Genomic DNA, 25,756 nt, shown 5'->3' with positions numbered 1-25,756 from the left:
TTACAAAGGTCATCTTGAGACGAATGTCTTGAGAACAAAGGCTTATATGCTGATTAAAGCCAAAGAGAAAAATGGAAAGAGCCTAAATACTTGATGTCAGGAGTGAGCTGCTGAACCAACTCTATAGCCACCTATATTTGGACTTACTGAGATAATAAAAATACTTACTGTTTGAACTCTTGCTGATTTAAAAGTGGTCTGTAGTTCAGAATTGGCATCACCTGACAGATTAGTTAAATCTCATCCCATATCAGTCGTGCCGATCCGAATGTGTACTTTAATAGGATCACCATGTGAGTGAGGTGCACATTAAAGCTTGGAAAGCACCCATTTAAACCCCTTTTCATTGGGTATTCTATTATATGCAGTTAAAAACTAGGTGGCTCAGTCATTTAAGCATCCAACTCTTGATCTTGGCTCAAGTCAAGATCTCATGATTGTTCATGAGATCAAGCCCCGAGTTGGGCTCTGACTGACAGTGTGAAGCCTGCCTGGGATTCTGTCTTTACTCCCTCTCTGCCCCTCCCCTGTTCTCTCTCTCTCTCAAAATAAATAAACTTTAAAAAGCAAACAAACAAAATCCTTACTAATACAAATATACTATGGATTGACCACATGCCATCTTTTTAAATAAGAAAATACTTGGCCAGAAAGACTTCTGACTAAGATGTACAAAGTTGCAAGAGAGTATTATTCTTACATACCAACCTAAACAAGCAGTATAAGTGCATTATTATAGTTGTTAAAAATGTTTATGTATTTATTTTGAGAGATAGAGAGCACATGTATGTGAGCGGGGGAAGAGCAGAGAGAGGGTGAGAGAGAGATTCCCAGGCAGGCTCCATGCTGTCAGCACAGAGCCCAGCTCAGGGCTCAGCTTAATCTCATGAACTGTGAGATCCTGACCTTAGCTGAAATCAAGAGGCGAATACTTAACTGGCTGAGCCACCCAGGTGCCCCTAAGTGCATTATTACAGTTTTTAAAAAGCTATCAGAGAGCTTGAGGACACAGACATAAATGATTCTAGAAAGTGACAAGCCCTCCTTGAGACTGATGACCCACTTCTCTCTTTTCTGACTAAAATGAGGGAAAAGCAGGGGCGCCTGGGTGGCTTAGTCGGTTAAGCGTCCGACTTTCCGACTTTCGCTTAGGTCATGATCTCACGGTTCGTGGGTTCGAGCCCCGCGTCGGGCTCTGTGCTGACAGCTCAGAGCCTGGAGCCTGTTTCAGAGTCTGTGTCTCCCTCTCTCTCTGACCCTCCCCTGCTCACGCTGTCTCTCTCTCTCTCTCTCCTAGAAATAAATAAAAACATTAAAAAAAAATTAAAAATAAAATAAAATAAAATGAGGGAAAAGCAGAAAACCACCATAGAAAGGCATAAAGAGAAATCAGCCTAACTTTTAACAAACTTTTAATGACTGTGTATGTATTGGATGATAGATAGAATCCAGAGAAGCCCTAGAGCAGTGGTATCCACTAGAACTTTCTGCCGTGATGGAAATGTTCAGTGTCTTTGTTAACCAGTGTGTTAGCTCCATCTAGCTAAATATAGCTATCAAGTACTTGAAATGTGCCTAGTATGACTGAGGAGCTGAGTTTCTAATTTAAATTTAAATTTAAATAGCCACATGTGGCTAGTGGCTACCATGTTGGACAGTGCAGCCCTAGAGACGATGAGACTGTGCTACCCCAGTTCTTTCCTGCATGTCTTCATTTAGTGCCAGAGATGCTACAAGAACAGAGGCAATGAAGCAGAGCAGAGGGAAAATTCCTGAGGCATAGGTTTTCAGCTGGTAGAGACTGAGGGAGAGGCAAGAGGGGTGGGACAGATCCCTTCAAGGCCAACCCCAGCTTCACAGAGTATAAAGCAGACAAGATGAGAGGGCCTGAGAGATCTGCCAAAGCCCAAAAATCAAGGGATGCAACTGGAAAACGAAGAGAGCTCCCCAGTCATCTGTTGGCCTAGGCCACATGTCTGGAGAAATCTCTCAAAGTTCACCGCTCAATAAAGGAAAGAGCTCAAGAGATCTCTAGAACCTCACCATGGTTGTAATACAAGGCCTTGCTGAAGAGAAAGTCCTGATCCTGTATTCAAAATGTTTGAAGCCAGTGAGGAACTGAATCAAACTAAAGTTGCAGCAAAGGCCAAATTTAGCTCAATGGTAGAGCATATTGATTTAGCACTAACCTAAGGGGCATGCTTCTTTCTGAGAAAAAAATATCATTTCTTTCAGTTTCTGCCATACTTTTATACAAAGATTCTTAGCTTGGAGTCAAAGATCTTAAGACACATATGCCCCATACTCAAGAAAATAGCAGTCAATAGAAGACTCAGACATGACCCAGATATTGGCGTTATCAGCTAGAGACTTTAAAAATAACTATGACAGGGGCGCCTGGGTGGCTTAGTCGGTTAAGCGTCCAACTTTCCGACTTTCGCTTAGGTCATGATCTCGCGGTTCTTGGGTTCGAGCCCCGCGTCGGGCTCTGTGCTGACTGCCAGCTCAGAGCCTGGAGCCTGTTTCAGTCTGTGACTCCCTCTCTCTCTGACCCTCCCCTGCTCACGCTGTTTCTCTCTCCTAGAAATAAATAAAACATTAAAAAAAAAAAATAACTATGACAGTATCTAAAATCTATGAAGAACTTATCAAACTCAACACCGTAAAAACAAATAATCCAGTGAAGAAATGGGCTAAAGACATGAACAGACACTTCTCCAAAGAAGACCCCCAAATGGCCAATAGACACATGAAATGATGCTCAACAACACTCATCATCAGGAAAATAAAAATCAAAACCACAATGTGATACCACCTCACACACCTCAGAATGTATAAAATCAACAAGTCAGGCAACAACAGATGCTGGCAAGGATGTGGAGAAAGAGGCTCTCTTTTGCACTGCTTGTGGGAATGCAAACTGGTGCAGCCACTCTGGAAAACAGTAATGAGATTCCTCAAAAAATTAAAAATAGAACTACCTTATGACCCAGCAGTTGCACTACTAGGTATTTTATCCAAGGGATATAGGTGTGCTGTTTCAAAGGGACACATGCACCCCAATGTTTATAGCAGCACTATCAACAATAGCCAAAGTTTGGAACTCGCCCAAATGTCCATCGATGGATGAATGGATAAAGAAGATGTGGTATATATATACAATAGAGTATTTCTCAGCGATCAAAAAGAATGAAATCTTAACATTTGCAGCTATGTGAATGGAACTAGAGGGTATCATGCTAAGCGAAATTAGTCAGAGAAAGACAAATATCATATGACTTCACTCATGTGAGGACTTTAAGATACAAAACAGATGAACATAAGAGAAGGGAAGCAAAAGTCATATAAAAACAAGGAGGGGGACAAAACATAAGAGACTCTTTAAGTATGGAGAACAAACAGGGTTACTGGAGGGGTTGTGGGAAGGGGGATGGGGTAAATGGGTAAGGGGCATTAAGGAATCTGCTCTTGAAATAGTTGTTGCACTATATGCTAACTTGGATGTAAATATAAAAAAATTAATAAAAAAGTGAAAAAAACTATGACAAATGCCTAAGAATCTGGTGGACAAAGTAGACAGCATGTATGAACAAATGAGGAATTGCAGCAGAGACATGGAAACTTTTTTTTTTTAAAAGGACCAAATGGAAATGCTAGACGTTAAAAACATATAATATCAGAGATTAAGATCCTTTAGATGGGCTTAACGGAAAATAGCTGAACAGTTTTGGCCAGATTCCTATGGGTACATTAATTGATGTACCTTGAAGAAGTATACAACACTCACTGATTGTAAGCCCACAGACATTCTTTTGATAGAGTACTGCATAGATCCATCAGGCCACATATTGTTTCATATATCTCTGGTAGTTTCTTTGGCACATCTGTGAATCTATGCATCAGCCTTTCTAGATCACTTAGTAAGACTTTTCACTTGTCCTTGGAGAGAAACTGGAGGCAGTCGTGGTAACCCAGGCTCCGCCATGTGAGTCCATCTTGTTTGGTCATGAGTTGTATCATCAATTCCAATTCTCTTCATGTTTTCAATCTTGCATTGGACATATGGTAATAAAATAGTGGTTTTCACATAGTAAAGATTTTAGTTCTCTACAATAACTAGTTTCTTATCAGGTAAACCTTCTTATTATCTATTGAGGCTTAGACGAACAGTGACCTAAAGTTTCAGGACACCACTTAGGACCAACAGGAATTTCTTTGCAATTAGATCTTGAATTTCTGGAATCATAATTACATCTGCCATCCCCCAAGTGACTATAACAGCTTGTTGCTTAACAATATGAAAGGGGTGCCTGGATGGCTCAGTCAGGTATCTGACTCTTGGTTTTGGCTTATGTCATGATCTCATGGTTTGTGAGTTCAAGCCCTGTGTCGGCCCCTCTGCTATCAGCACAGATCCCACTTTGAATCCTCTGTCCCCCTCTCTACCCATACTCTTCTCATTCTGTCTCTCTCAAATAAATAAGAACTTAAAAATATAAAAAATAAAGTGGATTTTGCAGGGTTTTTTTTTTTTTTTTAATCTCTCTGGAGTTTTATAGGTTCTTAAAATTTATTCCTACATTCATCTTTTAACTATTTGTTTAGTAACTCCAAATTATTCCAAAAGAGCCTATTTTTATTTTCACAAAAAGGAGTATTTCTCAGATGATTTTTTTCCCTTCATTTCAACTTTTACAGCCAAATATTGCCCTGGAAACTTATAATACATATTGAAGATGAAATGTTATTATAGATGTTTATCTTGATTTTTTTCTTTAGCTTCAATTGTACATACTTTTCATAATTTTTGTTAGAAGAGTAAATAGTAATGAGTTTGTAGCAGTAGTATTGGAATTAACAAACTGCTTTATTTTACAGGGAAAATATTTATCCCTAAACAGAAGCCTGTACAGACTTTCACAGAAGAAAAAGTATCTCTTGACCCAGAATTAGAAGAAGCTTTGACAAGTGCTTCTGATACAGAATTGTGTGACCTTGCAGGTATCTCCTAAAACACATTTGTGAATACGTGGAGGGAAGGGGAATACCAGCACACCCCTGTATACATCATATAGATGCTTCCTTTGCCTAGCAAAGTGCTGTTGACTCAGTGACCACATACTTAGCTTTGTTTTGTACCCTATAAATGTGACATAAAGGATTTCAGTTTTTAAAATGCTGTCACTGGTGAGTTTTTATGTTAATGAATGTATGTATTATACATAGTGTAATTATAATACATAGTATTTGACATCGTTTCCCACGTTACCATATTTGAAAGTCTTTATAAAAATCTTTGATCAGCTGGTGCTCAGCAAGAAGCTGTCCTATCTAAGCATTGAAAAAGAGTCTTCAGGGTCAACTACTGTCTCGTTTTATCAGAAGACCCTGAGATGAGGGGCACCTGGCTGGCTGAGTCGGTAGAGTATGCGACTCTTGATCTTGGGATTGTGAGTTTGAGCCTCACATTGAGTGTAGAGATTACTAAAAATAAATAAATAAATAAATAAATAAGTAAACTTTGCAGAAAAAGAGGACCCCAAGATGAATAACTGGAAAGCAGTTATACTCACCACTTTTCCATCTCTTTTGAAATATATGGAACACTCCAAACCTCTCTGTTATTTTCATCATTGCCAGTTTCTTATCTGGACAAATATCTCCCCCAGCAGCCTCAGCACACACCCATTTTCCTACGTAGAAAAATATGACCTATGGGGATATCTTAGTACCAAGTAACCCCAAGAGCTAACATGTTTGAAAGGAGAATGATGGTTCTTACGGGAGGACCCAGGACAAGGACAATTAAAGCATGGGGCTGCAGCCAGAGCAGGTGTCTTATTTCTTGGAATGCTGAAGACTGAGATGTTTGTAAATGGTGCTTTCAGCAGGGTGGAGTGGGCTGGGGGCATGCTGTAGCTTCTGCCACATTGGTGCAAAAAGGGCATCAGAACCAAAAACGAAATTTATCACTACTGTCATTTTTGAGGGATGCTACGTTAATCTTAAAGATAAGAGTTCAACTATACTTTTGGTATTTTTACCCTTAGCTAAAATATGAATGTAAATTAACATGAAAGTTAACAAATATAAAAATAATGGTTAAGGTGAAAATCCCACCTTTGAACTGTTCCTAGAACCTTGTGTGAAGGATGAACAGCAAACATACATCATTTCAGTATTCTCTCTTAGCCACCAGATGGAGCTAAGCATAGATTTACATTTAGGGTTAGACTGTTTCCAGTTGTATGTCTGAATTCAGAACTGTGGGGAGATCTGAATTCCAAAATGAAAGGGAAAATATTAAGGGTATTAATGAGAAAGATACTGTAGGTGATTTTTTAATCACGTTTCCTTTTTTTGGGCTGCAAAATCTGTATTTTAATTGAGTAGGAAAATGTTCAGAAGATGTTAAAACCAGAAATTTTTGGTTGTAAAATCAGTTCTTTATGTTTAAAACCAATGGAAATAAAAATAACCCTTTTTTCTATATTTATAGCTATCCTTGGGATGCACAATTTGATAACGAATGCACAATTTTGTAATATAGTGGGAAGTAGTAATGGTGTTGACCAAGAACACTTTTCAAGTGAGTATTTGTACTGCATTGTGAATTTGAATCCTTTGTTAAATGTACTGTATTTTGTTTTCTCCATGTATCAAATTCAGTATATATATACCAAATGTTCTATATAAGTACTTGAAACCTAAGATTCCAGTTAGATGGTATTGACATGGAAAACCATTGAAAATAGAGTTAAATATTCTTATTGTGGCAGCAAATATAATAGGAACCACTCTTACCTCACTAAATAATACTGGGGGGTTGCCTGGGTGGCTCAGTCAGTTAAACATCAGACTTTGCCTCAGGTCATGATCTCGTGGTTCATGATTTTGAGCCCCACATGGGGCTCTGTGCTGACAACTCAGAGCCTGGAGCCTGCTTCCGATTCTGTGCCTCCCTCTCTCTTTGCCCCTCCCTGCTCTTGCTATCTCTCTCTCTCTCTCCAAATAAACAAACACTAAAAAAATAATAATAATTAAAAATAAATAATACTAAATGGTAAACACTATAAAAACCAATCAAACTTTGGTTTTTGTTGACATTTTATTTTCAGTGTTACTGATTTTCAAGAAAACTATAACAATGCTGACAAAGAAACTATGTTATAAAATCAGATTCAGGACAAACCATCTGAATCTGAACCTTGTATTTTTTTAAATTTTTCTATTTTTTAATTATTATTTTATAATGTTCATTTTTGAGAGACAGGGTGTGAGCCAGGAGAAGGGCAGAAAGCGGGAGGGAGACACAGAATCCAAAGCAGGCTTCAGGCTCTGAGCTGTCAGCATAGAGCCCAACACAGGACTTGAACTAATATGGCAGTGAGATCATGACCTGAGCTGAAGTCAGGTGCTTAACCGACTGAGCCACCCAGGTGCCCCAAATCTGAACCTTTTAATCTGTTACAGGATTAAATAAACAAAAGCAAGTGTTTTTTAAAAAATCATTTATAGGATGTTTTATTAAAATGACCAAAGTAATACATATTTTTGTAATACATATATTTGAGTAATACCTAAGTGTAAGACATAAAAAGTAAAAGTGTCACTATTCATAGCCATTATGCCTTCTGCTCCCCCCAACCCCAACCTTAATTGTTAACAGTTTGTTGTATGATTCTTCTAGACTTGTTCTGTGTTCATACAAACACACATACATACACACGTTTTACATAGTCTTTTAAAAGGTTTTTACAAAATGGGATCATACTGTAGATATTTCTTGCAACTTAATTTTTCTTTTTCTTTTTTTTTTTTTTTTTAGTTTATTTTTGTCTTTGAGAGAGAGGCAGAGTAAGCAGGGGAGGGGCAGAGGGAGAGAGAATCCCAAGCAGGCTCTGCACTGTCAGCTTGGAGCCTAAAGCAGGGCTCAAACTCACAAACCGTGAGATCATGACCTGAGCTGAAACCAAGAGTCGGACAGTTAACCGACTGAGCCACATGGGGCCCCTTACAATAATATTACATTTGACCCTTAACACAGTTTTGAACTGTGTGGGTCCACTTATATGGATTCTTTTTAATAATTACAGTATAGTACTGTAAATGTATTTTCTCTTCCTTACAATTTTCTTTTTTATTAATGAGTGCACTTGACATACAATGTTATATTAGTTTCAGGTGTACAGCATATTTATTCCACAGTTCTGTCCATCACTCAGTGCTCACCATAAGTGTAGTCATCATTTGTCATTGTATAATGTTATTATCATATTATTGACTATATTCCCTATGCTGTACTTTTCATCTCTGTGATTTTGTTATTATCATATTATTGACTATATTCCCTATGCTGTACTTTTCATCTCTGTGATTTATTTTATAACTGAAAGTCTGTGTCTCGTAATGCCCTTTATTTTGCCTATCTCCCCTTACCCACTTCTCCTCTGCAAACCACTACTTTGTTTTCTGTATTTAAGAGTCTGTTTTTTTGTTGTTTGGTGTTTCGTTTTTTTAGATTCCAAATATAAGTGACATCATATGGTATTTGTCTTTCTCTGACTTATTTCACTTGGTATAATGTCCTCTTGGTCCATCCTTTTGTCACGAATGGAAAGATCTCATTCTTGCTTATTGTTGAGTTATATTCCATTATATGTATATATCACATCTTCTTTATCCATTCATCTATGGATGGACACTTAGGTTGCTTCCATGTCTTGAGTGTTGTAAATAATGCTACAGTAAACATACAGATACATATATCTTTTCCAATTAGTGTTTTTGTATTTTTTGGGTGAATACCTAGTAGTGGAAATACTGGATCATACAGTATTTCTATTTTTAATTTTTTAAGGAATCTACATACTGTTTCCTACAGTGGCTGCACCAATTTACATTCCCACCCACAGTGCACAAGAGTTCCTTTTCTCCATACCCATGTCAACCAACACTTGTTATTTTGTTGTTTCTTTCATTTTAGCCATTCTGACAAGTGTGAGGTGTTACCTCATTGTGGTTTTGATTTGCATTTACCTGATTAGTAATATTGAGCATCTTTATACATGTCTCTTGACCATCTGTTATGTCTTCTTTGAAAAAATGTCTATTTAGTCCCTCCATCCATTGTTTAGTTGGATTATTTGAGGGTTTTTTGGTGTTGAGATTTAGAAGTTCTCTATGCATTTTGGCTATTAACTCCTTATCAGATACATCATTTGCATATATCTTTGCCCATTCACTAGGTTGCTGTTTTGTTTCATTGATGATTTCCTTGCTGTGCAAAAGCTTTTTATTTTGATGTGGTCTCGATAGTTTTTGCTTTTGTTTCCCTTTCCTAACAAGACATATCCACAAACATGTTGTTAAGGCCGATGTCCAAGAGATTATTGCCTATGTTTTCTTTCTGGAGCTTTATGGCTTCAGGTCTCACATTAGGTCTTTGATCCATTTTGTTTATGTCTGTATATGGTGTAAGAAAGTGGGTCAGTTTCATTCTTTTGCTTGTTGCGGTCCAGTTTTCTCAACACCACTTACTGAAGAGACTGTTCTTTGTTGTATATTTTTGACTCCTATATTGTAGATTAATTGACCATATAGGTGTGGAATAGTTTTCTTAATGACATTGTTTACACTAGTATATTGTAAGATACAGTATATAGTACATATAACACAAATTGGGTTGTTTTCATCATCAGGCTTCTTTCTGGTCTACAGCAGACTATTAGTAAAGCTTTGGAAGAGTCAGAAGTTACACACAGATTTTCGACCATTGTGGGAGTCTGCACCTCAACCCTATGTTGTTAAGAGTCAACTGTATTGATCATTTCCTTGAGTGCTGACGTAGTCATCTTGTATGCATCGCTTTTGAATATGAATCGTTCTCATTTAATCCTTAACAGTTATGTAAAATAAGTTTTATTATCCTTAATTTGTATGTGAGGAACTCAGGTTTTAGATTGATTAAGTAACTCACTTCAGTATCACACAAAGTTAGTGGTAAGGATTTTAAACCCATGCTATATAGTGTATCACTTAGCAGTATGTCATGTTTCCTATTTAGTACATATAGATCTACCTCATTCAGACATCTGTATAATGTTGTATTACACACAGAAGAGAGAATAATATTATCTGTTCCTCAGCTTCCACTGTTTTTATCATTTTGTCCGTCTTGTTTCATTCATTGTCTGCCTCCTTCCCCACCCCTTTCACTTTTTTCCCCCTGGAATATTTTAAAGCAATTGCTGTTCATCTGTGTTACTTCACCCACAAATATTTCCATATGTGTCTCTCACAAATAAAGGCTTTCCTTTTAATACAACCACACTGCCATTATCAAACTTAAAAATTAATGATTCCTTCATGTCCTCTGCTACCCAGTCCATGTTTAGATTTCCCAAGGTCTGTCAAAAACATCTCACGGTTGGTTTGTTCACATCAGGGTGCATATAAGGGTCACACATTGTATTTGGTTGTCACTTGGTTTCAATTCCTTTTAATTTCACAACAGTTCCCCTCCTCAACCTCTCTCCTCCTTTCTTCATGCTATTCATTTCTTAAAGAAACTGAGTGGTCATGTCAAATTTTCCACATTCTCAGTTTGGCTGATTGCAACCTTGTGGTATCACTTTTTTAAACTTTTTATTTTAATCACCTGGTGCTCATCACAAGTGCACTCCTTAATCCCCACCACCTGTTTCACCCATCCTCCCACCCACCACTCCTCTGATACCCTTCGGTTTGTTCTCTATAGTTGAGTCTGTTAGTTTCTCTCTTTTTTACTTCGCTTGTTTCTTTTTTTTTTTAATTCCACATAGGAGTGTAATCTTATAGTATTTGTCTGATTGATTTACTTCACTTAGCATTATACTCTCTAGCTCCATCCAAGTCATTGCAAATGGCAAGATTTCATTCATTTTTATGGTTGAATAATGTTCCATTGTATATATACACAACATCATTTTTATCCATTCATCAGTTGATGGATACTTGAACTGCTTTGATCTCTTGGCTATTGTAAATAATGCTGCCATAAACATAGGGGTGCATGTATCCCTTTGAATTAGTGTTTTTGTATTCTTTGGAGAAATACCCAATAGTGTGATTGCTGGATCCTAGGGTAGCTCTATTTTTAATTTTTTAAGATAGTCCATACTGTTTTCCCACCAACAGTGGCTGCACCAGTTTGCATTCCCGCCAACAGTGCAAGAGGATTCCTTTTTCTCCATATTCTCACCAACACTTATTGTTTCCCATGTTTTTTATTCTAGCCATTCTTACAGGTGTGAGGTGATATAGTAGTTTTGATTTGCATTTCCCTGATGATTAGTGATGATGAGCATTTTTTCATGTGTCTGTTGGCCATCTATTTGTTTTCTTTGGAGAAATGTCTGTTCATGTCTTATGCCTATTTTTAAATTAGATTGTTTGGGTTTGGGGTGTTGAGTTGTATGAGTTCTTTATATATTTTGGATACTAACCGTTCACTGGATATGTCATTTGCAAATATCTTCTCCCATTCTGTAGGTCGCCTTTTTAGTTTTGTTGATTGTTTTCTTCACTGTACAGGAGCTTTTTGTTTTGATGTAGTCCCAATAGTTTATTTTCACTTTTGTTTCCTTTGCCTCTGGGCACCTATCTAGAACAAAATGGGTATAGCCAGTGTTCTTTTCTAGGATTTTGTGGTTTCAGGTTTCTTATCTAGATCTTTAATCTGTTTTGAATTTATTTTTGCTATGTTATAAAAAAGGTGGGCCAATTTCTTTCTTTTGTGTGTTGTCATTAGTTTTCCCAGTACTATTTGTTGAAGAGAGTTTTTCCCACTGGATACTTTTTCCTGCTTTGTTGAAGATTAATTGATCATATACTTAAAGGTTTATTTCTGGGTTTTCTACTGTGTTCTTTTAATCTGTGTGTCTATTTTTGTACCAGTACATACTGTTTTGATTACTAAAGCTTTATAATATAACTGAAGTCTGGAATTGTGCTGCCTCCAGCTTTGGTTTTTCAAGGTTGCCTTGGCTATTCTGGGTCTTTTGCGGTTCCATACACATTTTATAATTGTTTGTTCTAGTTCTGTGAAAAATGCTGTTGGAATTTTGATAGAGATTGCATTAAAGGTGTAGATTGTTTGGGGTAGTGTAGACATTTTAACAATATTTGCTCTTCCAGTCCATGAACAAGGAATGTCTGCCCCTTCTTTGTGTCATCTTCAGTTTATCTTTTATCAGTGTTTTATAGTTTTCAGGTACAGATCTTTCACCTTTTCGGTTAGGTTTATTCCCAGATATCTTATTTGGGGTACAATTGTAAATGGGATTGTCATCTTAATCTCTCTGCTGCTTCATTATTGGTGTGTAGAAATGCAACAAATTTTTGTATGTTGATTATGTATCCTGTGACTTTACTGAATTTGTTTATCAGTTATAGTAGGTTTTTGGTAGATTCTTTTGGGTTTTCTATATACAGTGTCCTATCATCTGCAGATAGTGAAAGTTATACTACTTCTTTGCTGATCTGGTTGCGTTTTATTTCTTTTCATTGTCGGATTGCTGTGGTTAGGACTTGGAGCACTATGTTGAATAAAAGTGGTGAGAGTGAGTGGTGCCTGGGTGGCTCAGTTGGTTAAGCTTATGGTTCTTGGGTTTGTCTCAGGTCATGATCGCATGGTTCATGAGTTTGAGCCCCACATCTGTCTCAATGCTGGCAGTATAGAGCCTGCCTGGGATTCTCTGTCTTCCTCTCTTTCTATCCCTTCCTTACTCATACTCTCTCTCTCTCAAAACTAAATGAATGCCGGGTGCCTAGGTGGCTCAGTTGGTTAAGCATCTGACTTTGGCTCAGGTCATGATCTCATGGTTCGTGGGTTCAAGCCCCGTGTCGGGCTCTGTGCTGACAGCTAGCTCAGAGCCTGGAGCCTGTTTCGTATTCTGTGTCTCCCTCTCTCTCTGACCCCTGTTCATGCTGTGTCTCTCAGAAATAAATAAAACATTAAAAAATTAAAAAAAAAACCTAAATGAATGAACTTAAAAAAAAAAAGTGATGAGAGTGGACATCCTTGTCTTATTCCTGACCTTAGAAGAAAATCTCTCAGTTTTTCCTTATTAAGGATGTTAGCAGTAGATTTTTCATAGATGGCCTTTATTATGTTGACTTATGTTCCCTCTACACCTGCTTTGTTGTAGGTTTTTATCATGGATGAATGTTGTACTTTGTTAAATACCTTTTCTGTGTCTGTTGAAATGAGCATATGGTTCTTATCCTTTCTCTTATTTATGTGATATATCACATTGATTTGTGAATATTGAACCACCCTAACAACCCAGGAATAAATTCCACTTGATCATGGTGAATGATTTTTTTTGGCATATTGTAGCATTCAGTTTGCTAGCATTTTGTTGAGGGTTTTTACATATATGTTCATCAGAGATTTGGACTGTAGTTCTCTTTTTTTGTGGTGCATTTATCTGGTTTGGTTATCTGGGTAGTAACCAAATTTGTTCTGGCCTCAAAGAACAAATGTGGAAGTTTTCCTTTTCCATTTTTTTTTTAATGGTTTGAAAAGGATACGTATTAATTCTTTAGATGTTTGGTAAAATTGGCCTGTGAAGCCATCTGGTCCTGGACTTTTATTTCTTGGAAGTTTTTTGATTACTGACTTAATTTCTTTGCTGATAATCACTCTGTTCAAATATTACCATTTTTTCAAGTTTAAGTTTTAGTAGTTTATATGTGTTGAGGAGTTTATTCATTTCTTCTAGGTTGTCCAGTTTGTTGGCTTATAGTTTTTTGTAATATTCTGTTATAGTTGTTTGTATTTCTGTAGTGTTATTCCTCCTCTCTCATTTGTAATTTTATTTATTTGGGTCCTTTCTCTTTTTTTCTTGATAATTCTGGCTAGGAGTTTATCAGTTTTATTGATTTCCCACCCCCACCCCCCACCCCCAAAGAACCAGTTCCTGGTTTCATTGATTCATTCTCTTGTTTTTCTTTTGGTTTTTTTTGTTTGTTTTTTTTTTAGTTTCTGTATCATTTATTCTTGCTCTAATCATTATATCTCCCTCCTTCTGCTAGTTTTAGGTTTTGTTTGTTCTTTTTCTAGCTTCTTTAGGTGTGAAGTTAGGTTGATTAAGATTTTTCTTATCTCTTGAAGTAGGCCTGTATTGTTATAAACTTCCCTCTTTTTTTTTTTTAAATATTTTTATTTATTTCTAGGAGAGAGAAAGTGTGAGCAGGGGAGGGTCAGAGAGAGAGGGAGTCACAGACTGAAACAGGCTCCAGGCTCTGAGCTGGCAGTCAGCACAGAGCCCGACGTGGGGCACAAACCCATGAACCGCGAGATCATGACCTAAGCGAAAGTCGGAAAGTCGGACGCTTAACCGACTAAGCCACCCAGGCGCCCCTAAACTTCCCTCTTAAAACCAATTTTGCTGCATCCCGAAAGCTTTGAACCTTTGTGTTTTCATTTTCATTTGTTTTCATGCATTTTTTAATTTCTTATTTTATTTCCTGGTTGACCTGTTCATTTTTTAGTATCATGTTATTTAACCTCCATGTATTTGTGGTCTTTCCAGATTTTTTGTTGTGGTTGACTCCTAGTTTCATTGGAGTTTAGTGTTCAGAAAAGATGCATGGTATGACTTCGATCTTTTTGGATTTGTTGAGGCTTGTTTTGTGTTCTAATATGTGATCTGTTCTCAAGAATGTTCTATGTGCACTTGAAAAGAATGTGTATTCTGCCGTATTAGGATGGAGTGTTCTGAATATATCTGTTAAATCTGTCTAGTCCAGTGTGTCATTCTAATCAATTGTTTCCGTAATGATTTTCTGTGTAGATGATCTGTCCATTGATGTAAATGGGGTGTTAAAGTCCCTTACTATGATTGCATGATTATTGACTAGTTATTTTATGTTTGTTAATAACTTTTATGTATATGAGTGCTTCCATGTTGAGTGCAGAAATATTTACAATTGTCATATCTTGTTGGATTATTCCCTTTATTATTTTATAGTGTCCTTCTTTGTCTTTTGTTATATAGTCTTTGCTTTAAAATCTATTTTGTCCAACATAAGTACTGCTACTCTGGCTTTCTTTTGACATCTATTTGCATGTTAGGTGGTTCTCCATCCCCTCACTTTAAATCTGCAGGTGTCTTTAAGTCTAGAATTAGTCTCTTGTAGGCAGCATATAGATGAGTCCTCTTTTTTTAATCCATTCTGTTACCCTGTGTCTTTTGATTGGAGCATCTAGTACATTTACACTCAAATTATAGTACATATTTATTGCCATTTTATTACTTGTTTTGTGGTTGTTTCTGAAGATTTTCCCTAATCTTTTCTTGTCTTTAATGGTTTGTTGGCTTTAGTTATAGATTTGGATTTCTTTAACTTTACTCTTGGCATGTCTATTAGTAGTTGGGGCTTTTTTTCTTTTTTTTTTTTTTAATTAATTTATTTTGAGAGGCAGAATGTAAGCAGGGGAGGGATAGAGAAAGGGAGAAAAAAACCAACCAGGCTCCCCAACCAGGCTCCCCAACCAGGCTCAATGCTATCAGTGTGGAGCCTGATGTCGGGCTTGAATCCACAAACTGTGATATCATAACCTGAGCCAAAATCAAGAGTTGGACACTTAACCAACTGAGTCACCCAGGTGTCCCAATTAGTAGTTTTTGATTTGTGGTTATCATTAGGTTTGTATATAATGTCTTCTACAGATAGCAGTCTATGTTAAGTTGGTGGTTAAGTTTGAACTCATTCTTCTCTGCTCCCCACATTGTAGGTATATGGTATCATATATTATATCCTTTTGTTTTGTGAATTCCGTGACCAATTTTTGCAGAAATATTCATTTTTACTGCTTTTGTGTTTCCTATCTTCATACTGTCATTTTTGGTCTTTCCTCTCAAAGAGTCCCCTTAAATATATCTTGCTGGGAAGGTTTAGTGGTCATGAATTCCTTTAGTCTTTATCTGGGAAACTCTATTTCTCCTTCTATTCTTAATTTATTTTTGAGAGAGAGAGAGAGCACAAGCTGAGAAGGAGCAGAGAGAGGGAGACAGAGGATCTGACGTGGGCTCCACGCTGTCAGCACAGAGCCAGATGTGGAGCTCTAACTCACAAACCATGAAATCACCACCTGAGCTGAAATCAAGGGTCAAACACTTAACTGACTGAGTCACCCAGGTGCCCCTCTCCTTCCATTCTGAATGATAGCCTTGCTGGATTGAGTATTCTTGGCTACAGATTTTTCCCATCAGCACTTTGAAAATATCACACTCCCTTCTGGCTTGGAAAGTTTCTGCTGAAAAATCCTTATTGGGTTTCCTTTGTATTATAACTGTCTTCTTTTGTCTTGCTGCTTTTAATATTGTTTCTTTATCACTATTTTTTTCCCATTTTAATTACAGTGTGTCTTGGTGTGTAACTTCTTTGGTGATTTTGTTGAGAGATCTCACTTCCTCTTGATCTGGATGTCCAGCTATTATTTCTTCAAATAAATTCTCTGCCCCTTTTGCTCTCTTCTACTTCTGGGACTCCTATAATATGCATGTTATTATGTTTGATAGAGTCACTTTGTTCCCTAAGTCTGTTTTCATTTTGTATAAGCATAATTCTTTATTCTCTTTTTTGTTCAGTTTGATTACTTTCCACTACTTTGTCTTCTAGGTCATTAATTCATTCCTCTGGCTCTTCCATTCTGTTCATTCCATCAAGCATGTTTCTCATTTCTTTTTTTTTTTTTTTTTTTTTAGCCCTTTGTCTCTGGTGTGTTATTCCTTTTCTCTGTGGTAATGGTCTCACTGATGTTCTCCACTCTTTTCTCAAGTCCAGTGAGCATTATGATCATTACTTCAAATTCTCCAGCAGACATGTTACTTTATCTGTTTTGCTTAGATCTCTGGCAATGTTCTTGTCTTGTTCTTTCATTTGGGACAGATTCCTCTGTCTTCTCATTTTGTCTCTCTGTGCCCGTGTCTCTGTGTTAGGAAAGTAAGCTGTGTCTCCTTTTCTTGAGGGTAATGGCTTTATGAAGAGGCCCATGAATTATGCTTCTCTGGAACACAATCCAAGATGAGGCAACTAGCCCCCCCCCCCCCACTGAGTGTCCCAGGAGCTCTTCAGATTGCTATTTCCGTGCTATATATCCACAGGCTTTTGGTCTGCCTTCTCTCCAAGAACAGCCTCAATGTCCTCCGAGGTCTCTCACAGCCAGGCACACTGACCTTTAAAACTCCAGGCTTTAAGCCTCACTGATTGCAAGCTTCTCACCTTCCAAGCCAATTGCTTGTGGGGATTCATTTTTCCTGTGCTCCATCATGAGGGCTACTCTGTCACCCTTTTCCCCAACTGCAGCTCCCTCCCTACCACAGAGGCCATAATCCATTTCTCTTCCAAACTGTCTTCACCCTTCCTACCTTCTTCCATGTGGCCTCTTCTCTACCTTTAGTTGTGGAGTTTGTTCTGCCAGTCTTCAGGTTGATTTCTGGGGTACCTAGGATGATCTGCTAGTTATCTAGTTGTGCTTATGGGATGAGGCTAACCTAGGGTCCTCCTACTCCATCCCCATCTTCCCTTTGTGGTATCATTTTACAGATTTCTCGGTCTTCTGTGTTTCTGTAAACTGTTATTTTCTAGAGGCTTATTCATATTCAGGTACAGCTTTTTGGTTTTTGTTTTGTGGAGCAAGAATGCTCCTAGGTGGTGATTGAATCACATTAGGAAGCATATCAAGTCTAGTTATTCCTCTTTGGGGAATGTGCCAAAAGTCATCAGTGTATTCAAATGTTAGCAGCCTGATCCATCCTTTCTTTTTTTTTATTTTTAAGTAGGCTCCACACCTAGTGTGGAGCTCAATATGAGGCTTGAACTCACAACTTTGAGATCAAGACCTGAGTTGAGATCAAGAGTTGGATGTTTAACCGACTGAGCCACTCAGGTGCCCCCTGATCCATCTATTTTAAAGTCTCCCATGAGCCTTTCTTAATGGTTTCAGCATCCCATTTACTGGATCCATTACTTCGTAAGCAAAGGCCTATAAACACACACACATATATATGCTGTGAAATTAAAAGAAATTCTTTGGTTTTATAAAATTTAGAATTGAGATAGAATTTACTCAATTTTCATTATAATGAGAAAGCTCTCCTCCAGCCTCCTTGATTTACAGTCTTGGAGAAGATTACTTTGCTGAACATTCATGAGATGGAGCCCATTCTATCCTTTTAGCAGAGCTCTGATAGGAGGCTCATCCTTGTATTGAACCAAGTTCTTCCTCCTAGCAATCTACACCTGTTCTAACCCAGCCTTTCAGAACAACTTGAAATTCTGTCTTCTCCTTCTACAGGATAAATCTGAAAACTGGGCATACTTTCTTTTAATATGTATGTCCAGGCTTGATATATCCAGATCTTTCCACTCTCCTCAGAAAAATAATTTTCACATGATCATCTAAGTTGATCTCCTTAGGATGCTCTGTGTACATGTGCTTGATATGTAGAAAGAACAGGGTACTCTTAGAGGGAATTTATTCAGTATACTTTGTCTTAAGAGGAGTTTTGCTACTAAAAATTAAAGAAAGGCAGAAAAGAAGAACTAAGCCAGACAGTGATTTTGTCAATCTTTCTATGTCATTTGCCTCTTTGTGAATCTGATGCTTTAGGTTTTCTTCCCAGAAAATTTATCAATAGAAGTTTGCCTGTTATGCGTGTTCATAGACTTTTACATATACATCAAAGTGCATTTAGATCTCATTAGAAGATTCAAGGCTTTTATGTCCTCTTTCACCTTTGCCTAGTTGTATTTTGGCTCTCTGTGTGTACAGTATAGTATATATATAGTATAGTGTCATATAGTGTACATGATGAAGGATTGGGGGTTAGGAGTGAAGGAGGGCAGTAATTTGGGGGATTTCTGTCTCAGTAGTTCTTCTGTATACCATTATCTCTCTATTTCCCCGTTCCCTATTACTGCTTCTCTTCCCCCTTTCCCCAGGTGTAGTCCTCCCCATAAGAGAAAGAGGTCACGTGTCCTTCCTTCACTTTACTCTTTTCACTGAGGCTATGTTTCTTCAAGTCTGTGATTCTTACTGCTTTTACTAGTAGTTACTAGTTAAATCTCAGATAAAATGATATGAGAGGATAACATTTTATTTAAGTGCTTTAAATATGTTAGCACTTAAAGGATCTTCAAGAAATTGTGGGGGAAAAGCTTCCTTGTTCTATTGAATATGCATATATGTGTTATATGTGTTACTAAGTTCATATACGAATTCACTGTAATAGTATCAGCCAATGAGACACTTGCTATTTTCATTTGTCACTACAGATGTGGTAAAAGGTGAAAAGATTCTTCCAGTATTTGATGAGCCACCAAATCCAACCAATGTTGAAGAGAGTTTAAACAGAATTAAAGAAAATGATGTTCGTCTTGTTGAAGTCAATTTGAATAATATTAAGGTAGGTGTGCTAAACAAATAATAAAGTTTTTAATAAAGTAGGATGAGAGTTTGGGCAGTTTTGATATAGTGTGATTCTTTCTACTTAAAGGTAAAGTTTTTGGTCCTAACAGTATGCTTAGATTCCTTTGTATTTTAGAGATTAAGGTGTAATATTTTTCTGACTTGCTTTTTAAAGAGTATCGTATAAACATGTAAACCCTATAGACTGTCAGCATAAATCTCTCTGGCTTCCAAAGTACAAAGAGCTTTTAGTCTTTTGAGTTTTATTATTATTTTTAATCAGGTTTCTTGAGGTATAATTGATATATAGTGAAACTCTCCCTATTTCTGTACAGTTCAGTGAGTTTTGACAAATGCTTAAGTTGTACAACCACCACCACAGATGTAGAACATGTTACTCCCCTCTGTCATCGTTTTCTGTCCCCAGCTCTAGCCCCTGACAGCACCTGATCTCTTTTCTTTCTCTATCATTTTGCCTTCTCCAGAATGTCATATAAATGAATCATATAATATGTACTGTTTTGAGTCTGGCTTCTTTCACTTAGCATAATGCATTTGAGATTCTTCTCTGTGGTTGCATGTGTTGAGCGGTATTCTGTTGTGTGGATATGCTGCAATTTGTTTATCCATTCACCAGTTGATAGACTGCTGGGTTCTCTCTGGTTTGGGATGATTATAGTAAAGCCATTAAACACATATGAACATGTGAACATGTTTTCATTTCTCTTAAGTAGGACACCTGGAAGTGGGCTTTCTGGGATCTTACTCAGTTTTTTAAAATGCAGCTCTTCCTTGGAGTAAAGGAGAAATGATTTAGGAGGGCATAGGGATAATTAAATTTACAAAGAATAAATTCAAATTATCTCTTGACTAACAGTCATCGTATAATAGCTACATTACTTCCTTTTTATTTTATTATTTTTTTAGAATTCCTCATTTTGTATCTTGATTTATCTGAATTGAGGGCTGAGGGAGCATCTGGTAATTATAAGAAGCTAGGGAGTAAGATCTGTCTGTTCCTTTAGTGGCTGTTCCTTCCTCTGAGCAGAAGAAGGAAAGCCTTAGAAAAAGTTAACATTCCTAGTTGATCACTAATTTTAATTAAAAAAAAAATTCAGTCCTCACATACCTAAATGAACAGTAATGGTCAGAAAATAACCAGGGTACAGGGAATTGTAGTCTTGGTACTAAAAGGAGAAATTAGTGCCTTCTAGAACTCTATCTTTCCACATTTTAGGTAGTATAAGGTTAATCTCTCTTAATACCTTGTCACTTAAACTAAGTGACCTCTCTGTTAGAAGAGTCAGATCCATTTTGAATACTCAGATGTTGACTTCTTATAATCCAAACAATTAAGTGTAGAATAATGGAAGTTTCTTTAAATGCTAGAGAAATAATGATACATACTCTGCTCTAGGTCAACAGTTGGTGCAAACGTACCATAAGAGAGAAATCACATAGGTATGAAGGAGGCTTTTTGTTTTCATTTGTAGACTAAATGCCATGTCTGTATAATTTCTGAGTACATTCAATTTTTTAAAAAGTACAAATGTATTTGATTAATAGTCTGAATTTCCTGAAAACTAAAATATAATATTTCACATTATTGTCTTTAAGAATATTCCAATTCCAACTCTAAAAGATTTTGCAAAAGCTTTGGAAGCCAACACACATGTGAAATACTTCAGTCTTGCAGCTACCCGGAGCAATGACCCTGTTGCTGTTGTAAGTAACTAGTATTGATAGTATTGAAATGATGGCTGTGTATAAGGGTATGTTACAGAGGTGGCTAAACTGATATTATGAACAAGATTTACTCTTTTCTTTTTTTTTTTTTTTAATATTTTTATTTATTTCTAGGAGAGAGAAAGAGAGACAGCGTGAGCAGGGGAGGGTCAGAGGGAGAGGGAGACACAGACTCTGAAATAGGCTCCAGCCTCTGAGCTGGCCGTCAGCACAGAGCCCGACGCGGGGCTCGAACCCACGAATCGCGAGATCATGACCTAAGCGAAAGTCGGACTCTTAACCGACTAAGCCACCCAGGCGCCCCAAGATTTACTCTTTTCAATTGACATTTAGCCCACTATTAGGCAGTATGTAATGTATTTTATCGTTTTTTTTTTCCAGTAATGTATTTTAGGGTTTTTTTCCCAGTATTTCTTTTGTATACTTTTTCAGTTTTATTTTTTTATTCTTAAGAGTGCAAACAGGCAAGAAGGGAAGAGGGAGAGGAAGGGAGAGAGAAAAAGAGAGAAAGAGAATCTTAAGCAGGCTCCAGGCTCAGTGCAGAGCCCAACGTGGTACTCAATCCCTGGTATCATGACCTGGGCCGAAATCAAGAGACATTCAACCAACTAAGCCACCCAGCTGCCCCAACTTTTATAGTTTTTAAACACATAAATGAACTCATCTAATATATACTGTTTTGCAACTTAATTTTTCACTCAATAGTATATCTTAGAGATTTTTTCATACTACTACATAAAGTTCTAGACTTTTCTTTTGACATCTGCTGAGGAATCCATTTATGGATCTACAGTGTTGGATTTTGTCAAATGCTTTTAATGTGTCTATTGAGATGATCATGTGGTTTCTGTCCTTTACTCTGTTAATATGGTATATTATATTGATGAACTTTTGCATATTAAATCAACCTTTCATTCCTGGGGTAAGTCCCACTTGATCTCACTTGGCTTTGAAGCCATCACTCCCTTTGATTCTCCTCCCTCCTCACTGAACATCCCTTCTCTGGTCCCTATGCTGGTTCCTTCTCATCTTCCCAACCTCTAAGGATTGGAATGACCCAGGTCTCAATCCTGGGCCCTCTTCTTTTCTCTGTCTACACTCAATTTCTAGGTGATGTCAGTCTGTTTCTTTGCTATGTATTATCTGTATATGCTGCTGACTTCCAGTGCTGTTTTCTCCTGTTTGTCCCTCTCTCCTGAACTCCATGCTCAAGTCCACCTACTTACTTAACAGCTTGCTTGGATGTCTAACAACTGACTTTCCTCCCACACCTGTTTCTCTCCCGCTTGTTCCCATCTCAGTAAATGACAACTTCACTCTTTCATTTGCTCAGGACAGAAAGAAATGGAGTCATCCTCGACTTCCCTTTCTCACCACCTTAAATGTATATACAGCCTTGTTTCAAAATACTCCAGAATCCAGCTACTTCTCACCCCTTCTCAACTACCACCCTGGTTAGTCTAAACCACCATCTTCTCTCACCTGGATTATTGCAATAGCCTCCTCACTGAGCTGCCGACATCCATCTTTCCCATCTCAAAGCCAGCTGTTTTACGTGGCATCAAAAGTAAAATAGATATCTGTCCCAAGTTCTGTCTCCCCCCTCTTGCCTCTTCTTTTAACTTGACTTTAAGTTCTGCTTATCTGTGAGCTTTTCTGGCCTTCTGCCTAGGCATCCCTTCCCATCTCTGCCTTGAAAAGCAGTCCATACTTTATCCTCATTTTCGCTGTACAGTAACCCAGCTGCAGTAGGATCTAAGTAAGAAAAGTTGTTCCAAAGAGACCTTGATGAGTTAATCCTACACAGAAACTGAGAGAAAGTTTGAGAGACGAAAGAAGCAAGTAGTGTGTGAATGAGCCTAACAGTGTGAATAGCAGCAGAGAATATTACCAACAGTGACAAATCTAAATATTGTGACAAGGTACTTGTGACAAGTAAATACATGTGAAGCCTATGAGGTAGTGTGTCAAGATAAAACAACCTAATGAGAAACATCAAAGCAGTTCTGTTAGTGTATTTGTTTATAGCGGGTATAATATGTGATAGATGCTACCACATCTTTACTCCAAATATTTTCTTTAATTTCTAGGCATTTGCAGATATGCTGAGAGTGAACAAAAATTTGAAGAGCTTGAATATGGAGTCCAACTTTATTACAGGAGCTGGGATTCTAGCACTGATTGATGCTTTAAGAGATAATGAAACCCTGGCAGAGCTCAAGATTGACAATCAGGTCAGTGTTGTATGGCATTAACTGCTCGAGCTCCAGACCACTCTGCTGTAGGGGCTGGGGGCTTAGGAGGCAGGGGGAAGAAAGGCTTTGGCGGAGGCTTGTGGGAAGGTGGTGGCCTGAAAGGAGATGAAGACATCTGAAGCATCCAGAATGTTAACTTAGTATTTTTAGTATGGGTTTTGAGCATATTCATAGAGTTGTGCAGCCATCACCACTAATTCTAGAACATTTTCATCACCCCTCCCACCAGCCCCTGGCAACCACTAATCTACTTTCTGTCTCTACACATTTGCCTATTTTGGACAGTTCATATAAATGGAATTATGTAGTATATGGTCTTTTGTGTTACCTTTTTTCACTTAGCAAAATATTCTTCAGGCTCTCCATGTTGTAGTATCTATCAGTAGTTAATCTTTTTTATGGCTGAATAATCTACTTGGGTTAGTTCTACTTTTTGAACATTAGGAATAATGCTCATATGAACGTTTGCATACATGTTTTTATATGAACATAAGGTTTTCATTTCTCATGTGTATATACCTAGGAGTGGAATTGCTAGGTTAAGTGGGAACACTGTGTTTAACTTTCTGAGGAGCGGCCACGCTGTTTTCCACAGTGACTACACCATTTAACATTTGTGCCAGCATGTGTGAGGTTCCCAATTTTTCCACGTTCTTGCCAACACTTGTTATTGTCTTTTTGATTATAGCCATCCTATAATAATGGGTATGAAGTGCTATGTTATTTTGGTAATCTCCATTTTTTGATGTCTGTATGATCATATACTGAACTTTAAAATTTTTTTCTCTTATTTATGTATGTTTTAAGAATTGGGAAAACTCAGAGACCAACAGAATCACCATGTATCTGAATATCTAGTCTTGACTTACCTCGAAAAATATTGTGATCTAGTTTATTAATATTATTCTTTATTTTTAATCCAGAGGCAGCAGCTGGGGACAGCTGTGGAATTGGAAATTGCCAACATGCTTGAGGAAAATACAAATATCCTTAAATTTGGATATCAGTTTACACAGCAGGGACCCCGAACCAGAGCAGCTAATGCTATAACAAAAAACAATGACTTAGGTAAGACATGTAAATTTCATATCAAATTTCTGAATTATACCATTAAGCTAAAGTATTAGAGGAACTTTTTTTTACTTAAAAAAATGTTAACACAGATTGCTTGGCCTTTGTTTTTTAAATCTGCACAAGCCTTATTTATATTGATGAAATTCAGTTTGAATGCAGTTATAGTGATTATTGGGTTAGTGGGTGATGTCTTCCGGTCACAAACATTTCACAGCTTTAAGTGAACAGTTTTCTACAAGAAATAATAAATGCTACCTGTAACAAATATTTTGTTCTGTGTTACAAGTCACCTCCTGGAGTTATTAAAGATTTCAACATTTAGGAAAGTTTTTTGCCCTTTTTATCAAACAGGCCTAGATGGAAATCCAGTTTTACATGATAAAGTATGGAGTAATTATAGTGTAGATCCGCGTTATATAGTGTGTGGCACGTAAGAGTTGGCTGTTCTTGTCTCCCTGACATAGCCCTTACTGGGCAGTTTGACTTCTCCCTGTGCACATCAGTCAAGGTCGGCCATTGCCTTTTTTTCTTCCTGGTTCCCACTGAAATACTGCTGAGGCTTGTGCTTTTGTTTGATGTAAGTTTTGCATCCAAGGCTGAATCAAAGAATATGATGCTTGCAATTTTGTTTCTGCATGTTTCCAAAAATTGATTCTTTTGTGTTTGTCATTGAAAGATTTTGTAAAGATGTATTCAGACAAGAAATAACACTTCCTAAAGTGAGTAGCACTTCAAAGTGAGGCAGTTCTTTTAAGCTTCAGCCATATTTGAATTTGCATCCTTTAAAGATTTCTAAAGCAGAAAAGTTACAGCTTCCTTCCCTCAACCCAAATTACTTTGAAGAGTATCAGTTCAAACCCTTTCTGTAGTCTCTTGCATTTTAGGAAATTGGTGTGTTTGGTGTACTGTTAATTCTCGGTGTAATTTGCAAAGTCAAGCTAATTACATCAAGAATCAACAATACACCAAAAGATGAGAGAACACATGAGCGCTATTTCCTAGGCTGCTTTCAGTTGACATTGTCCAATTGAATAGGTGCCAGGGGCCATGTGTCAGTAGAAGTGAGGAGGTCATGTTGAAGGTGTGGTCTGACACGAAGCAGAACTGAGAGAAAGTAAACAGCTTTGTGTTGGTAGCTCTCTGGCCCCCACCTCATGCTGTTACATTCCGATCCAAGCCAGATTTTCAGACATGCAATGAGAATAAGGACATTCCTGGA

The 25,756-nt window shown here is 37.4% G+C and overlaps 1 protein-coding gene across 1 annotated transcript in view; it reads left to right on the top strand.

The window, feature by feature from the left end:
* TMOD3 (tropomodulin 3) overlaps positions 1-25,756 on the top strand; it is a 49,968-nt gene that overhangs the window by 18,855 nt on the left and 5,357 nt on the right. Inside the window, exons 3-8 of the mRNA XM_039237135.1 lie at positions 4,879-5,001; positions 6,500-6,589; positions 19,330-19,460; positions 21,080-21,187; positions 23,299-23,442; positions 24,387-24,531. Coding sequence (XP_039093066.1) covers positions 4,879-5,001; positions 6,500-6,589; positions 19,330-19,460; positions 21,080-21,187; positions 23,299-23,442; positions 24,387-24,531 — 741 coding nt within the window. The remainder of the gene's footprint in view (positions 1-4,878; positions 5,002-6,499; positions 6,590-19,329; positions 19,461-21,079; positions 21,188-23,298; positions 23,443-24,386; positions 24,532-25,756) is intronic.

The sequence above is a fragment of the Hyaena hyaena genome, unplaced genomic scaffold (genome assembly GCF_003009895.1).
Source record: "Hyaena hyaena isolate Hyena2069 unplaced genomic scaffold, ASM300989v1 scaffold_120, whole genome shotgun sequence".
Taxonomy (NCBI): Eukaryota; Metazoa; Chordata; class Mammalia; order Carnivora; family Hyaenidae; genus Hyaena; species Hyaena hyaena.
The sequence above is the reverse complement of the archived record's forward strand: the minus strand, read 5'-3'. Positions and strand labels throughout refer to the sequence as shown.